This window comes from Nyctereutes procyonoides, unplaced genomic scaffold (genome assembly GCF_905146905.1).
Source record: "Nyctereutes procyonoides isolate TBG_1078 unplaced genomic scaffold, NYPRO_anot_genome, whole genome shotgun sequence".
In the NCBI taxonomy this organism is placed as follows: Eukaryota; Metazoa; Chordata; class Mammalia; order Carnivora; family Canidae; genus Nyctereutes; species Nyctereutes procyonoides.
The window spans coordinates 29,905,177-29,919,992 of record NW_026575020.1 but is presented as its reverse complement, the minus strand read 5'-3'; the positions used below and the strand labels follow the sequence as shown (position 1 = coordinate 29,919,992).

The 14,816-nt window shown below is 56.7% G+C and overlaps 1 protein-coding gene across 1 annotated transcript in view; it reads left to right on the top strand.

Moving 5' to 3' along the window:
• The window catches only part of CACNA1B (calcium voltage-gated channel subunit alpha1 B), a 197,860-nt gene that overhangs the window by 74,502 nt on the left and 108,542 nt on the right, over positions 1 to 14,816 (top strand). Inside the window, exons 11-15 of the mRNA XM_055334477.1 lie at positions 1,540 to 1,749; positions 5,741 to 5,853; positions 9,725 to 9,837; positions 12,231 to 12,362; positions 12,590 to 12,662. Of these exons, the coding sequence (XP_055190452.1) occupies positions 1,540 to 1,749; positions 5,741 to 5,853; positions 9,725 to 9,837; positions 12,231 to 12,362; positions 12,590 to 12,662 (641 nt within the window). The remainder of the gene's footprint in view (positions 1 to 1,539; positions 1,750 to 5,740; positions 5,854 to 9,724; positions 9,838 to 12,230; positions 12,363 to 12,589; positions 12,663 to 14,816) is intronic.

Here is a 14,816-nt window from a genome sequence, read left to right as displayed (position 1 = left end):
GCCATGTCTTCCATGGGTATAGATGAGGTCTGGCATCTAGGGTACTGTGAGGGTCCTCAGAGGGCTGGCTGATGGATCCTGTCCTCTGGGCCCACTTTCTGTGTTTGGGGCTGCTGTACATAGCATCTCCGCACCCATGCAGCTGGTCAGCATACAGATAAGTCTCTCCAAAGACCTCAGGGCCTGTTCTCATTTCAGTGAATTCAAGGATACTAGTCCCAAAATGCTATTAGTGTGCTACCAGGAGTCTGGGTGCACACACACATGTATGTGCATGTCCATAGGACATCGCAGGACACACACACACACATACTCCACACTCTCATCTGGGGACCCGAAGCCCATGCTGAGAGACAGCCATGCATACTCACCACCCACCCTTGGCTCATTTGTCAAGGAGTACGTGGGGCTGAAGTGAGTGCCTTGTCCTCTCCTATCCTCACAGAATGTGTGGTCTGGTCTGGAAGCGGGGCACAGAACAGGTCAACAAGCCAATATGGGGGCAGATGGTGTGAGTTGTGATTATTGCTGGGGGGCCGATGACCATATTTCAGAAGGAGCACCCACAGAAGGGTGTTTTATGGAGGTGCCATCAAAGTCCAAGTGTGAAGCTGAGGAGCAGCCAGCTGTGGAAAGAAACCAGCAGTGGGAAGCATCTCACACTTATTGTCACAGCAGAGCAGAGGGATTGCGCACATGGAGGCATGGGTAGGCTGTGGTAGCTTCATAGGCAAATGTTCCAGAGACCATGTGAGGCTGTGTCTCTGCCTCCCCTCTGCCTCTGCACCAGGACAGCCGCCGTGGACCAGAGGCAAACCAGGGAGCTTGGCTGAGTTCTAGTAAAAGTACTTAAGAATAGGTGGCCGGGGCTCCTGAATGACTCAGTCAGTGAAGTGTCTGCCTTCTGCTTAGGTCATGATCCTAGGGTCCTGGGATCGAGCCTCATGTCAGACTCCCTGCTCAGTGGGGAGCCTGCCTCTCCCTCTCTCTCTGCTGCTTCCCTGCTTGTACTGTTTTGCTTGTATTCTCTCTCTTTCAAATAAATAAAATATTTTTAAAAAATGAAACAATATATTTTAATGTTTTATATTATATTTATATACTTAAATTATAAAAATTTAAATAATATTTAAATAATTAAAAAATTAAAAAATAGGTAGGCAGTGGTTGCTGATCCAAGTTGAAGCGAGAGGGAGGCCCACAGAAGGGTTGGGATGGCTGGGGCTGCTGGAAGGTGGCCTGGGGTGCTGAGGCCATTAGGAGCCTAGTGACTGTGGGGACAAGGCTCTTGGTCCCCTCATCTGTGACATGGGATTGGGGTCAAGACCCTTCACTGGATGTGTAGGGGTCATCAGCTAAATGCCAGTAGCACACAGGGTCTGACACACGTGGTGCCTGCAACCAGGACTCGGGCCTTGGGCCAGGCCCGGGCTAGGACAGGTGCCCATGGGAGAGTTCTGAGATGGGCGGGGAAGCGTGTCCATGGGGCACATGTCTGTGGAGGGAGAGTGTGTCCTCAGTGACCCCTTCTTCCCCCAGGATCCCCCTTTGCCCGTGCCAGCCTCAAGAGCGGGAAGACGGAGAGCTCGTCATACTTCCGTAGGAAGGAGAAGATGTTCCGGTTCTTCATCCGGCGCATGGTGAAGGCGCAGAGCTTCTACTGGGTGGTGCTGTGTGTGGTGGCCCTGAATACTCTGTGCGTGGCCATGGTGCACTACAACCAGCCACAGCGGCTCACCACGGCGCTGTGTACGTAGCTGCAGCCTGGGCCTCCCCCTCACCTCTTCCCGAAACACCTCTGGTCTACAGCCTGGAAATCCTGGTTCACAGCCTTTTGCCTTGGAATGCCCTGGGTAGGACCCCAAGGGCCTCTGCTGGGGCCTGAGTTCCCCGTCCCAGGTGGCAGGAGGCCTAGCTGGTTGGAACGGGCTATAAACCATCTGTCAGTGTGGTGGGAAATGATGAGGGGTCCAGGGCACCCTGGGAGGAGGTTGATGGGGTGAGCAGGCATAAGCCAGGCCAGATGGACCTGTGTCCTCCCTTGTAAGGGCCTCAGACCTGTGGACCAGGGCACTTAGCCCCTCATTCCAATCTGCCACAAGGCTGGAGCTCCCTCCCAGGACCCCTGAGGAGAAAAGAGTCCTGCCTCCTCGGCTCTTCCTGGGCTCTTCCTGGGGCTCTTTCTGGGCTCTTCCTGGGCTCCTTTGGTTGTCTGCACTTTTCTTTTTGCTTGTTGAACCTGTGTCTGAGACCAGGGCTAACTTACCCGTGTCGATGAGCCCAAGGATAGGCCACTGGAGTCTGAGTCATGACTTCTCTTGTTACATTTCCAAGGAGGAGAGGAAGGTGACCAGGGTGGTTGAGGCTGCTTGCACCTCTGCAGGAACCAGGGATGCCCTTCCAGGACCAGCCCTTCACGTCCTAGGGCTCTGCAGGTCATGGGGAGCCTGGTCCTGGTCTGTCATCCCATCTCACGAGATCTCAAGATGAAGGCTCGTTGGTGGTTTCTGTTCTCTGGTCAGGGGTTCCATCTCCCATTCCCTGGAGGTCAGCTGCATTTACCCTGCTTGGTATCTGGGGCTGATCTGGAGCTGGTGGGCATAGGACCTTTTTTGGGCTCCCACCAGGGCCTTGCTTTCACCATGGGAGTCCTATATGCCTGAAGCTACCCTGAGGTGGCAAGAAAGTCTTTTCTCCAGAGAAGAACCGTCCTGGACCTAAGTTCCCTGGTGGGTCAGCCACACTCCCCTCTTTTAGACCACAGAGCCTGGTCAGCTCTAAGCAGGAGCTTAGGTAGCTCTGGAAGTGTTCTTAGGAGCTCTAGACTCTGATGGCTCCACAGGCCACTTACACATGTGGGTGGCGGTGACTGTTGGGGATGCAACGCTGGGCTATAGTTTCTCACATTTGTATAGAGATCTCTCACGTAATGGGGAAGGGTGGAGAGGAAGGCGGAGGGGCCCAGGGAGCTATTCCTGGGGCATCCAGGCCTTTCCTTCCCATGGGGCCCAGTCAGTGTTGTGGTTATTCCTTGTTTCCTGGGGATTTGCCACCCAAGGGGCAAGTGGGAAGCTGCACAGCCTGGCCACCCATCTGTGGTGTGGGAGCATAGGACTGAGAGTACCCAGCTGTTGGGCCTGGCCCCAGATCTTCCTTCTTGCTGCTCTGTCTTTTCTGTGGTTCCCTGGGAATTTCTGAGTTCATGGCATTACCAGGGAGCTCCCAGACTGGCAGGAGAGGTGGCTGCATGCTGGGTGTACATACCTCTGCTCAGCGTCCTGGGCTCCATCCTCAGCAGGACTGGAGCTGAGGAGGGCTGATCTAGCCAGGAAGGGCAAGTCTCGCAAGGGGTAGAGGCAGTGGCAGAGGTAGGAAGGGGGTGCCCACCAGGACTAGCAACATTGGAGCTCCCCACAGGGCGCTGCCCTGAGGCTGGCCACGGTGCAGACAGTGAGTTCTGTGCACCGTGGTTATCTGTCCAGCCAGGTCCACCCCTGCTGCACCTCTAGAACCCCCAAAGCTTAGCTGGTGAGGGGGAGGGGGTGCTGTGCTCAAACAGGCAGCCTGCTGTTGGGCTTTGTTGTCGCATGAGCCCTCTTGGCCCTGCAGGTCACCTTGACCACCCTCTCCTCTGCCCCTTGGGTCCCCTGGCACATGGAACAGTGTTCACATCTGCCTTGGCTCCCCCTTGGCATGCGCCTGGAGAGAGGGGTCAACTCTGTTTCCTCTTTAGGTTCAAGGCAGCACCAGTGCCTGGGAGTTGAACGAATGATTCAGGAGTGAATGAACGGATAGTGAGCATATGAAGCCGAGGGTGTTTCTTCCTCAGGAGAGTGAGAGGGCTGGCAGGACTGCTCCCATTTCCTGAAGAAGTCGCACCTTTGTCAGGTCCTGGGCTTGCTCCTCATGGTGCCCTCACTGGATCTCCTGGGAGCAGGATCAGTGACCAGGCAGCTGAAGTTCCAGGGCCTGGCATGTGGGCAGCTGGAAGTCCCGTCTTTGTGGCCTCTTTCTCCAGGGCCTGAGGTCTTCCTGTGGGGTGCCCCAGGGCACATGTGAAGAGGCTCTGGGACTCAGCAGCCATGGATCTTGGCAGGTTGCTAGGGCATTCTGAGTTGGACTTGGGGGCACGGTGCTGTCCTCCAACCACTCCTCATGCCTGCTGCTCCGCACAGCCAGGACCAGTGTTCAGTCATTCAGACCTGGCTGGAGTGGGTTCTTCTGCCCAGGTTAGTGGACATCTGTGCCTGGCACGCTGGCTTCTTGGCTCCTCCAGGGAGTCAGCTTTGCCTTCTCATGACAGATCCCATGCATGGCTGGGGAGTCACTGACTTGTTGGTTGGCCTCAGAGGCCAGGCTGATTGTGTGAGTTGCTGCCAGGAGCTGATTATCCATGTAGTCAAGGCAGAGGAGGGGTTCCCTACCTGAGACCTCGGCCCATGCAGAGGGCTGCGTGGGCAGCAGGGCTGTGCAGCATCTGGGCTATTGCAGGTTTGCCCCTAGCAGAGGCTGCTGAGTGTCCATAGCACAGTGCTGGTGGAGAGCTGTGGAAGACAGCACACGTTGGGGTCCCTAGGGTTGGCAGGAGGTGTGTGGTCTGTTCTACCAGGAGGTGCTTGGGGTCCAGTTTCCCAAGTGATCTGAGTACTAGAAGCCGCAGGGAGGCTGGGCTGATAACTTTCCAGGGAGCGGACTTCTCTGAAGCTTACCATCCATTCATGCTCATGGCCTGGACCCTCTGGGACCAGCCCTGCCCACGCTTCTGAGCTGCCCTGGGGCTGGAGGTAGGCATGGTCCCTGTGGGCTGCTCTACAGAATAACATGCCAATGCCAGCTCCACACTCGTGGGGAAGGATCAAAGGCAGTGCCCTTGTTCTGGCATCTGGCATTCCTGGTTTGGCTGGAGCCAGGGCCCGGCTGTGCCTCGTGCTGTCTGTGGCTTTGTCTGGCTCTTGGACCAGCTCGGCCTGGCTCGGGGTCCTGCTGTCTGTGTGTCTGGATTCCCCAGTATTGCCCTTAGTTCCAGTGCGGCCAGCACGGCCTCCCTTTGGCTCCTAGGCCCTCAAGGGTCCATACCGCTGGTGGCAGGACTCCAGGGTAAGGCAGGAGGGGCACCTGCAGGAAGGTGGAGGAGACTGCAGGAGCCTCTGAGTGCCTCAGAGTGAGGGGGCCATATCCTCCTGGCCCCAAGCAAGCGCTGGCCCTCCTGGGAGCCTCAGGCTGCCGGGCCAGGCAATGCTCATGTGCCAGGTGAGCAAAGGTCACAGCAAACACGATGATGTGGGGTTTTGAGGAAGGTGTCAGGGAAGCTCCCGCGGGAATATGGGGCAATTCTGATGAGGAGGCTGAGGGTCTCCGCGGTGCTCACAGAATGAGGCGGGGAGCAAGCCTGAAGGTGGAAGGACAAGTCCAAGCCCATCCTCCGGTGGGTGCTGAGTGGCACCAAGAACGCACTCCTGAGCCCAGGCCCAGGGTCTCACCTCCTGCATGTCTATCTCTGGTGCTGTAGGCACTGGACACGTACCACGTGTCAAAGTGGAGCCAGCATCTGTGTGTCCCTCCCAGTTCCAGTTGGTTCATCATTCTCATTCTGAGCTGTGATTCCCCAGCTCAGGGGCCACAGACCAGGCTTGCAGGGCTCAACCCTGGGAAGCTCAGAGGTCTGGTGTCCTCCAGTCTGGGCTGGAGCCAGGTGGGAGGAGGCTGAGAGCTAATCCCCCTCTTCTCCGGCTTCTCCTAGACTTTGCAGAGTTTGTTTTCCTGGGTCTCTTCCTCACAGAGATGTCATTGAAGATGTATGGCCTGGGGCCCAGAAGCTACTTCCGATCTTCCTTCAACTGCTTTGACTTTGGGGTGAGTAGGATCCTCAGGTGCTGGCCTGGGGTCCCGGCAGGTCTGTATCTGGGACTGAGCGTCCACACAGCCCCTCCCACCATGCTGTATCCGCGTGTGCTGTGGGGTCTGTGCAGCAGGACCCAGGCAGTTGAGCATGCTATGACCCTGTGTGGGTCAAAGAGGGAGGGGCCCTTGACAGAGAGGAGTCCAGGCCTGACCTACGGGGGTGTCAGCTGCAGGACATCCTCCTCCCTGCCTCCGGCCCTGTCTGTAGAATCTCAAGGTCAGCTGAAGGCACTGTGACCCCCTTTGTGCCTGGTGCAACCATCTTTTAAATATGCCACTGTTTTGCAGAGGGCTCAGTGTTCCCAGCAGAGCTTCAGGGGGGTGGGAGCTGGCTCTGGGCAGCTTGGGCACCTGCTTAGGGGTGGGCCGATGGGGGCTTGGTGGTGGTGCAGCCTTCCTCGTGGGCCTGGCTTGGGTCCCTAAACAACTTCTTTGGGCCTGGGAGTATTCACAGGACTCGCTGGGACAAAGCCCAGGGAGTGACACAGGCCCTCCCAGGCCAGTGGAGCGTGGACACCTCCCCGTGCCGAGCCTGGAGCCCAGGGGTAAGCTCTGACCGGTGCGGGCTTTCCAGAAGTGGCATGCCAGCCCTGAGGAAGGCTCCCACCTCTGCAGAGTCCTGAGGAGCTGGTGGGCAGGGGGCAGCCTGGACACAGGTAGAAATAAAACCTCAGCTCAAAAATTCAGCATGGCTTTGACTTTTCCCATCAGTGGAGTTAATGCAATGCTGTGTCCACAGGGGAGGCAGCAGGGACCCGGAGGCCTGGCCCCAGAGCCTCAGGTGACGCCCCACGGCACTGCAAGGTCTCAGTGGGGAGGGAGGAGCGGAGGCTTCCCAGGCTGTGCCCCAAGCCGTGGATGCCATGGTTCTTTCTGGGGGAAGGTTTCTTGTCCTTGGCCCACTTAGTTACTGGGAAAGACTGTGGTGCATGCAGGCCAGAGGGACCCCAAGGGGTTAGGGGATTTCAGAGGATCCTTGATCTTTCAAACATCTTCTGCTCCAAGCTGACTGGGTCCCGGGCCGTGGCCAGGTTTGCATGTAGCCACACAGAGTAAGCATGTGTCGTCTCAAGGTTCCTATAGGTCAGGGGCCCAGGCCTGGCTCGGCCACGGGCCTGTGGTCCAGGGTCTCTTAAGGGGCACAGCTGACAGCCAGGAAGCCACAGCCTCATGACGTGATGAGCACTGGAGAATTTGCTTTTCAGTTCCTCAGGAGGCTATTGATGGGCCTCAGGGGACTGGCTTCCATGCTCACTCACGTGGTCAGTAGCAGGCCTCAGTCCTGGTCACATGGGTCTCTCCCCGGGGCTGCCTCATGTCCTTATAATCTGGCAGCTTGTGACCTGACACAGAGACCGAGAGTTCCTGAGACAGAGCCGCGGAAACCCAGTCTCACAGAGATGACCAAACTGTGCCATTTTCTTTGTTCAGAGTGAGTCACTTGGCTGAGCCCATGCCCAACAGGGGTGGGGATGTTACCCGGGGTAATGACCCCCAGGAGGCACGGGGCACGGGGGCCATCTTAGAGGCTGCCTGCTGCAGTCCATGCCCCGGCCCCCAGTAGCCCAGACCCTTCCCCATGGGAAATACACGCATGTCCTCCGGCTTCCCCAGCACGTTGCATCCCAGCATCAGCTCAGGGTCCAGGCCTCATCGTCCAAGCCAGGCCCAGGTGTGGTGGAGGGTCCTCCAGGATGGCTGCTCAGCCCCTCCCCACCTGCGGACCTGTGGAACGAAGGAGATGAGCTGTCACCTGCACAGTTGTTGGAGGGGCTCAGAGGAGCTGCCATAGGCATTCCTGCCCAGAGGGACCCACGGTAGGACCCACAGGGAGTCTCTGGAATCTGGCTGGGAAAAGTCAGAGACCCTGGGACTAGACCTTAAGGCCTGAGAAGCCCTTTGGGCTTCAGCTGGCTTTTGGATCACCCTTCTTGTTCCAGGAAAGGTAGCGAGTGTTTTCAGTTGTGCAGGTCTCTCAGCCTGCTTCCTGCCAGTAGGATTCCAGGATCCAAAGGCCTGTCGTTTTGTCTTTCGCCCCGAGCAGGGGGCATTTCTGCAGAGCCAAGTCTTCTCAGAGCGTCTGGGTGTGTTGTGGGTCTTCCTGGAGGTTGTTGCACCCAACAGAAGATGTACCTGAACTCTGGGGATGGGCCCTTCCCTGCAGGTCCCATGGTGACACAGCTGAAGCCTTGCTGTTCCTGGGGCTGCCGTGCAAGACCGTCTCCATGGGGCTAGAATGTGGGACTGGGCGGTACTCTCGGGCGCCTGCAGCATCCGCTGCCTCTGTGGACTGTGTCATTTCTGACCTTGGCATCCTTGGCTGTGTGGCGAGGCTGAGTATTTCCAGAGCCGGCAGGTCCTGGTGGACAGCACTTCCTTCCTTGCACACTGACCATGAGTGGCGGGGGACCCAGGCCGCACCTGCACACTCTATGCGGAGATCCAGAGCCCTCATGGTCATGGTGGCACACTTTCTTCTGCTCACAGAACTGTGGGCGACTGTGTGGCCGAGGTTTCTGCCAGGACACAATAGGGCACCCACCCTGTGTCCTGTGGATTCCTCCTCGCTCCCTTGCAGTCCAGAGCCATGAGTGGTGCGTCTAGGGCTGTGGATCCGACATGCCACTCAGTGCCTGCTCTGGCTCCCAAACCACTGCTGTGTTGTTCAGAGCTTCGCTTCTGTCTCCAAAATGTGCATTGCTTTTCTCTTGACATGTAACAAATCACCCCAAGGGTTAGTGGCTTAAAACAGCCAACACTGTTGCTCTCTCTTGTTTTGGTGGTAGGAGCCCCCTGCTCCTACTGCCCCACCATGCTGCGGCAACTGCAGGCCCTTTGGGTGGGGAGCTCATGTCCAGGCTCCTTCTTGGGGCCACTTAGTCCCTAGCCACAGCTCCTCGTGTCCCACCACACAGCAGCTCTGACCTGCAGCAGAGCTGAGTACCCAAGAGGAAGCCGGTCCTTGTGACCTGATCTCAGAGGGGACAGCTCATCACTCTGTCCCGTTCTGTTGGCTAGCAGTGAGTCACTGGGTCCATCCCAGTGAGGGGACAAGACTGTCCAGGGGAGCACCACATACTGGGGGTCACGGTGGGCGTCTCAGGGGCCATCTGCTCAAGGAACACGTGGGGACAAAGTCTGAGGGTTAAGGAAAACGGTAAGAACATGGACTTAGGAAACCGGGAGCTCCAGCCCCAGACAAACATGGGGTGCTGTGCGCCTGCTGCAGGAAATTGGCGGAGGTGCTCAGGGTCGCCAAGGACAGGTGGTGGCATGCTCATCCCCTTTGTCATGCTGCCCAGGGTACAATGAGTGCAGCTGTTGGGCTGTCTGGATGCCAGCAGGACATCGGATGTGCTCTAAGTGATGCGGTTGTGTTCAGTGTGGAAAAGTGTGCAGAGGAGGGCTGTGAGCTGGGGTGAGCCATCACTGGGGCACCTGCCAGAGCAGATGTATAGGGTCCTAGACCAGTGGTCACTGTACCAGAGCCTCCAGTCATACCTGAGGCCTGGGTCCTAGTACGTCACCAGCTTCCTGGCCCTGGGGGAGAATGCTGACATTGAGCTGATGTGATTTGCAGTTGGTCAGTCAGGGAACCTATCAGCCTGCCAACACTCCATGCCCTGGACACACTGGGGGGCACCTGTTGGGGGACGGATGGCCCCAGGACTGGGGGGGCGGAGCTCCCGAAGGCTGCACGAGCTTAGTGTGAAATGTGAATCCTGTGTTGTGGATGCTCACAGAGGGACTGCAGCTGCTGCCTCCAGATGCGCACGTGTGGGCTGGTGTCTGTGTGCCTAAGGCTGACCCTGTCTCCCTGCAGGTCATTGTGGGGAGCATCTTTGAAGTGGTCTGGGCGGCCATCAAGCCAGGAACATCCTTTGGGATCAGTGTGCTGCGGGCACTGCGGTTGCTGAGGATCTTCAAAGTCACAAAGTATGTTATCCACGTGCTCCTGAGTGAAGGGAGGAGGGACGCAGGCCGCACGTGAGACTGGCCAAGCAGCGTGCTTGCTCCTGGGGGCTCATGGGGCTGGCCTCGAGCTCTACTATCTGCAGTCTCTTTTTGTGCTTGTAATTGGCAGTTTTAATGCCCCTGCGTGGCATGATTGTTTCGGTCACAGGGCCGTACCTGTTCTCAGGGTGGTTCCCCATTGGCCTCAGTGCTGCCGCCAGGGTTCCTGGTTCTCTAGGTAGCTTGCTTCCCACAGTTTCATACTGTCCCCTCTTCTGAAACCAGCAGTCCCGTCTTTCAACCTTCAAACGATTACTTGGCTTCATAGTTAACAGAGAAAATAGAAGTTACCAGAAGGAGGTGTTTTTTATGGTCTAGCCCGCCCCCACACCTGGCCACCTGCCTGTGGCCCCAGCCCTGCAGAGGGAGGGAGGCCTCAGCTGACTCTGCCCTTCTGACCTGAGCCGGCATGGCTCCCATGTGGCTCCCACACCCAGGCCTGCCTTCCCCACCCTGTGCCTGACGCTGCCTTGCTTAAGCCGTGGCAGGAGGATAGGTGCCAGGTCTGTTTTCAGTTCTGTTCCACTTGGTTCTTCACGTGACCCTGGAGGCCATTTGCTCCACTTTGTCTGTGAGGGGCAGCAGCCCAGGGCGGGGGTGTGATGCGGTTACCGAGAGACCACTGTCTACGCCAGGGCCTGGGGGTGGGAAGACGGGGCACCCCACAGCAGGACCTCCCCTACCCTGAGTGCCTGGACCCCTGTGCTGTGAGCATGCAGCCCACACACGCTCTAGCACGGGGCTCCATGCCATATCCCCAGCCATGGGACCCAGGGAGCAGGCCTGGCTACACTGGGCCTGTGTGGGAGGGCTTGGGCCCTGGGTCACCCCTCCAGTGATTTTCAAAACCTCTTATCTCCCCGGGGTAGACAGGAGTTCTTTTGGTCCTTCCCAAACTGTTTATTTGTTTGTTTGTTTATTTATTTATTTAAATATTTTATTTATTTATTAATGAGAGACACACACACACACACACAGAGAGAGAGAGAGAGAGAGAGAGAGAGAGAGGCAGAGGGAGAAGCAGGCTCCATCCAGGGAGCCTGACATGGGACTCGATACTGGCTCTCAAGGATCACGCCCTGGGCTGAAGGTGGCGCTAAACTACTGAGCCACCCGGGCTGCCACCCCCAGTCTGTTTTAAATCCAAACCTGAGACCATTTGAGGACACGATGGTGTCCCTGCAAGAGAGTTTGGCCAAGAATGTGGCCCATCTAGGGCCACAAATGCTGCTGTGCATCCTCTGTGGCCTCCCCATGCGATGCAGGTACATCACCCTGGGAGGAGGCCAGGACAGCCGTCTTCACCTTGGTTGTGAGGCCTGGTGTCCTAGGGCTCTGCTTCCTTCTGGAAGCCAGGCAGCCCCTGTCCTGAAGTGGGCTGGCTTTTCCAGTTTTCCCAGCCCATGATGTACCCTGTAAGAGAATCCATGGAACACAAGTGAACCTCTGTGCCACCAGCAGTAGGGAGGACAGGATTGGAGGGTCCAGGGACACCCAGGGGCAGGGTGAACATGGAGACTGTGATCTGTCCTGCCACTCCTGCCTTTCCAGGGTGCTGGGAGCTTATGTGCAGAGACACAGAGGCATATGGCGTGTCTCCTGGTGGCTGGAGGGAAAGCCACATGCCCCAGCCTTTTCTGGAGGAGCTCCCCAGCCATGGGCATGGGGTTGAACCCCCAGCCTCCCAATGAGCAAGCTGTCAGCAGCCTCAATGCCCCCCCTCAGTGGACTTCAATGGGGCCTGTGTGCCCTTGGGGGGCACGAGGGACACAGTATCTGACCTCCAGGAACATTTGAGGAGTGTGATGGAGAGGTGGGGGTTGTGGGATGCCAGGGGAACGGTCTCGCAGCACTGCCCCCCACCCTGACCCTCTCCAATCCATGCTGTGTCCTGGGCCCTTGGTGAGAGGGGCATTCACACCTGGGTTTCATGTCACCGATCACAGCACCGAGGACCTGCCCAGGCCATGGGCTGATTACCCTCCACTGCAGCTCCTTCTCAGCTTGTGGTCTAGGTGGAGGTTACCCTAAGGCTGCCTGGGTGTGGAGAGGTGGAGAGGGATGGCAGCAATAGGGGAAGCTTTGGGAGATGAGGGCGAGCCCAGCCCTGGATGTGGCCGTCCCCCCTGGCGTCCCTGGTGGAGAAGTGCTCTGGCTGCCCATCCAGGTGGGAAGCCTATGGGGTTTAGAAAGTCTGGGAAGCCATAGGTTTGACTGTGAGACCCATGGAGCATGGTGTCAGTGGTGGGTGGCGGGTGTCAGCCAGCTCTGTGGGGGCGCGGCCGGGCATGGACAGACCGCATCTGCCCTGACAGGTACTGGAGCTCCCTGCGCAACCTGGTGGTGTCTCTGCTAAACTCCATGAAGTCCATCATCAGCCTCCTCTTCCTGCTGTTCCTGTTCATTGTGGTCTTTGCTCTGCTAGGAATGCAGCTATTCGGGGGACAGTAAGTGGGCCTTGGGGGGTATAGGAGGCTGGGGGCCCTGCCAGGGAGACAGAGCTCAGAGCAGATGTGCTGCCCAAGTGCCCCACACCTGTCTTCTGCCTGGGGGTCGCCTGAGGGGACAACGGCCCCTCACAGCCCCCGCCCAGCCTGAGACAGTGCTGCACACCCGGGTGCCTGGCTGGGCTCCTGGTGGGCGACCTCCTGCCAAGACTTCTTGTTTTCCTCAGGTTTAACTTTAGAGATGAGACCCCGACAACCAACTTTGACACTTTCCCCGCGGCCATTCTCACTGTCTTCCAGGTAAGGCTCCTGGCTCTTAGCGCACTGCTGGCCTGCGTAGCTCTCCAGGTATGGGGAAGGCAGCCTTCCCTGTCAGTGCCTGCACGCCCTGGACAACCTACATTTCAGACAGAACTTTCCAGAAAACAGAAGGGGACAAGTGGGAGATGAGCATAGAGACAGTCCCTGGGACTGTACTGAGTCTAGAGCCTGGGTCTGGAGGGAAACCGGGGCCCAAGAATCATGTATGGTTCCCTGGGGAGCTCAACTGTCCTGTGGCCCTGGGCTTCAAACCACCAACTGGTCCCAGCCCCTGGGACCTCGAGCCACAAGCTGTCTTTTCCCCTTTGAGAATAAAACAGCAAAGCATTCCATATGCTTCTCCCTCCTGTCAGGCCCAGTGGTCTTTTAGTTCTCTTTTCTGTCTAGAGAACATGCCTGCCACAGCTCCTGGAGAAGCTGAGGTTCTTGGCCTACATCTCTGTGACACAGACCTTGTCACTCAGGTGACTTCTGCCCTCTCGGAGAGGTTCCCTTTTGAAGATGCTCTTGGTTGAGCACTTTGACCCCTTGCAGGGCTGTAGCACCCCTAATACCTCCATGACTGGCCTCACTGATAGTATAATGCCGACGTTTCTATCTTATGAAGCCTCCTTGGATACCATGCCTGCGATCGAGCTGTTGGGGTGAATTGTTGTTTTGCTCTGAATGACCCTTAGGGGAGTCCAATAGGCCATGTATGCTCAGGCCAGAGGGCTTAGCTAGCCTCCTGGTCTCTGGGGTTGCTCTTGTTGTCTGAGTTGGGGCCTCTAGGAGAGATCTGCTCAGTGATGGGAAGGAGCTCCTTTCTGCTGTGCGGTGCTAGGGCTGCCCAGCAGGATCTAAAAAGTCAGCAAGGGAATTGGTGGGAATGTGTTTCAGGCACAGTGGGAAGGTGAATGGAGTCAGGGCAGCAAAGGCAAAAGGCATAAGGTTTGTGACAGGACTGGCGCTGGCAGATGTCAGATTGGATGGGCCTTCCAGGGCAGACCCAGAGGCTTCACCCAGTGGGAGCAATCTCAGAGACTCCCAAAGTAGGGAGGGCACATGATTGAAAGTTAGAGCTCTGCATTGTTCTGTTTGTTGCAAGAAAGGAGTGAATGTGGTTGGTTAATGGTGGTGGTGTGGGACAGAGGGGAAGAGGAAGTCAGAGTTAGAGGAAAAAGATAGTTTATTATGGTCAGATGATGCTCTGGTTTAGACCTCAGACCCTCTCTGCTCTGGAGTGGCAATAAGGTAATAAATACATCTAGAAAATAAAAGGACCCAGCCAAGCAGAAAACAAACTGTGGCCCGGAAATGGAACAGTGAGGAGAGATCCAGAGACCCGGGTCCCTGGGATGTGGTCTGGATGAGGCAGATGGGTTAGACATTAGGGGCATCCCTGTGTGGCCTACCCAACTTGGCACTGGGGAAGGTGTGTGGCCCTTTGAGGAGCATAGGAGCAGAGCTAAGAGAGGGTAACTGTGGCTGGAGGAGGACAACAAGGTTGCAGGGGTGGATAGCTGGCCAGGCCAAGCCTTCACTTTCTGTGGATGGTGCTGGACTGGGGCCTGAGACCCCAGGATGGAGCTTGCTTTTGCTTCTGAATGGGGCTGGAGAGGGTAAGGGAGTGTGTGACCAGGAAGAAAACACCCCAAGTCTGCTCATGGTAAGCGTGCAGACTGAACCATGGTGAAACTGACCCCACAGAAGAGGCCTGACAACACCTGCAGTCAGAAGGTGAGCTCACTCCTAAAGAAATGAGAATAAGAGAACAAATGTAGGGGACTTTGCACCAAACGTGCTTGAGATCTACACAGTATTCGAGGAGGAACTTGTAACATGTAACACAAATTTACAAAAGTACCTGAGAACCAAGAACAGGTTGATACGAAAAAGAACTAAGTACAAATCCTAGGAATGAAAAATATTGCCGTTTAAATAGAGAAATGAAGGGTAAACTATACACTGGACACAACCTAAGAAAGGTGATCTGAAAGGTGTGGAGGAACATGGGACATGGGTGTGAAGCTGCTATGTCGGGTGAGGGAGACGATGCTAGCACCATCCGGGAGAGTCTTAGAGGGTGTGCACTCAGGCCAACCCAGGTGAACAAAACTAATGCCAAACCTAGATGTGTTGTGATAAAGAGGA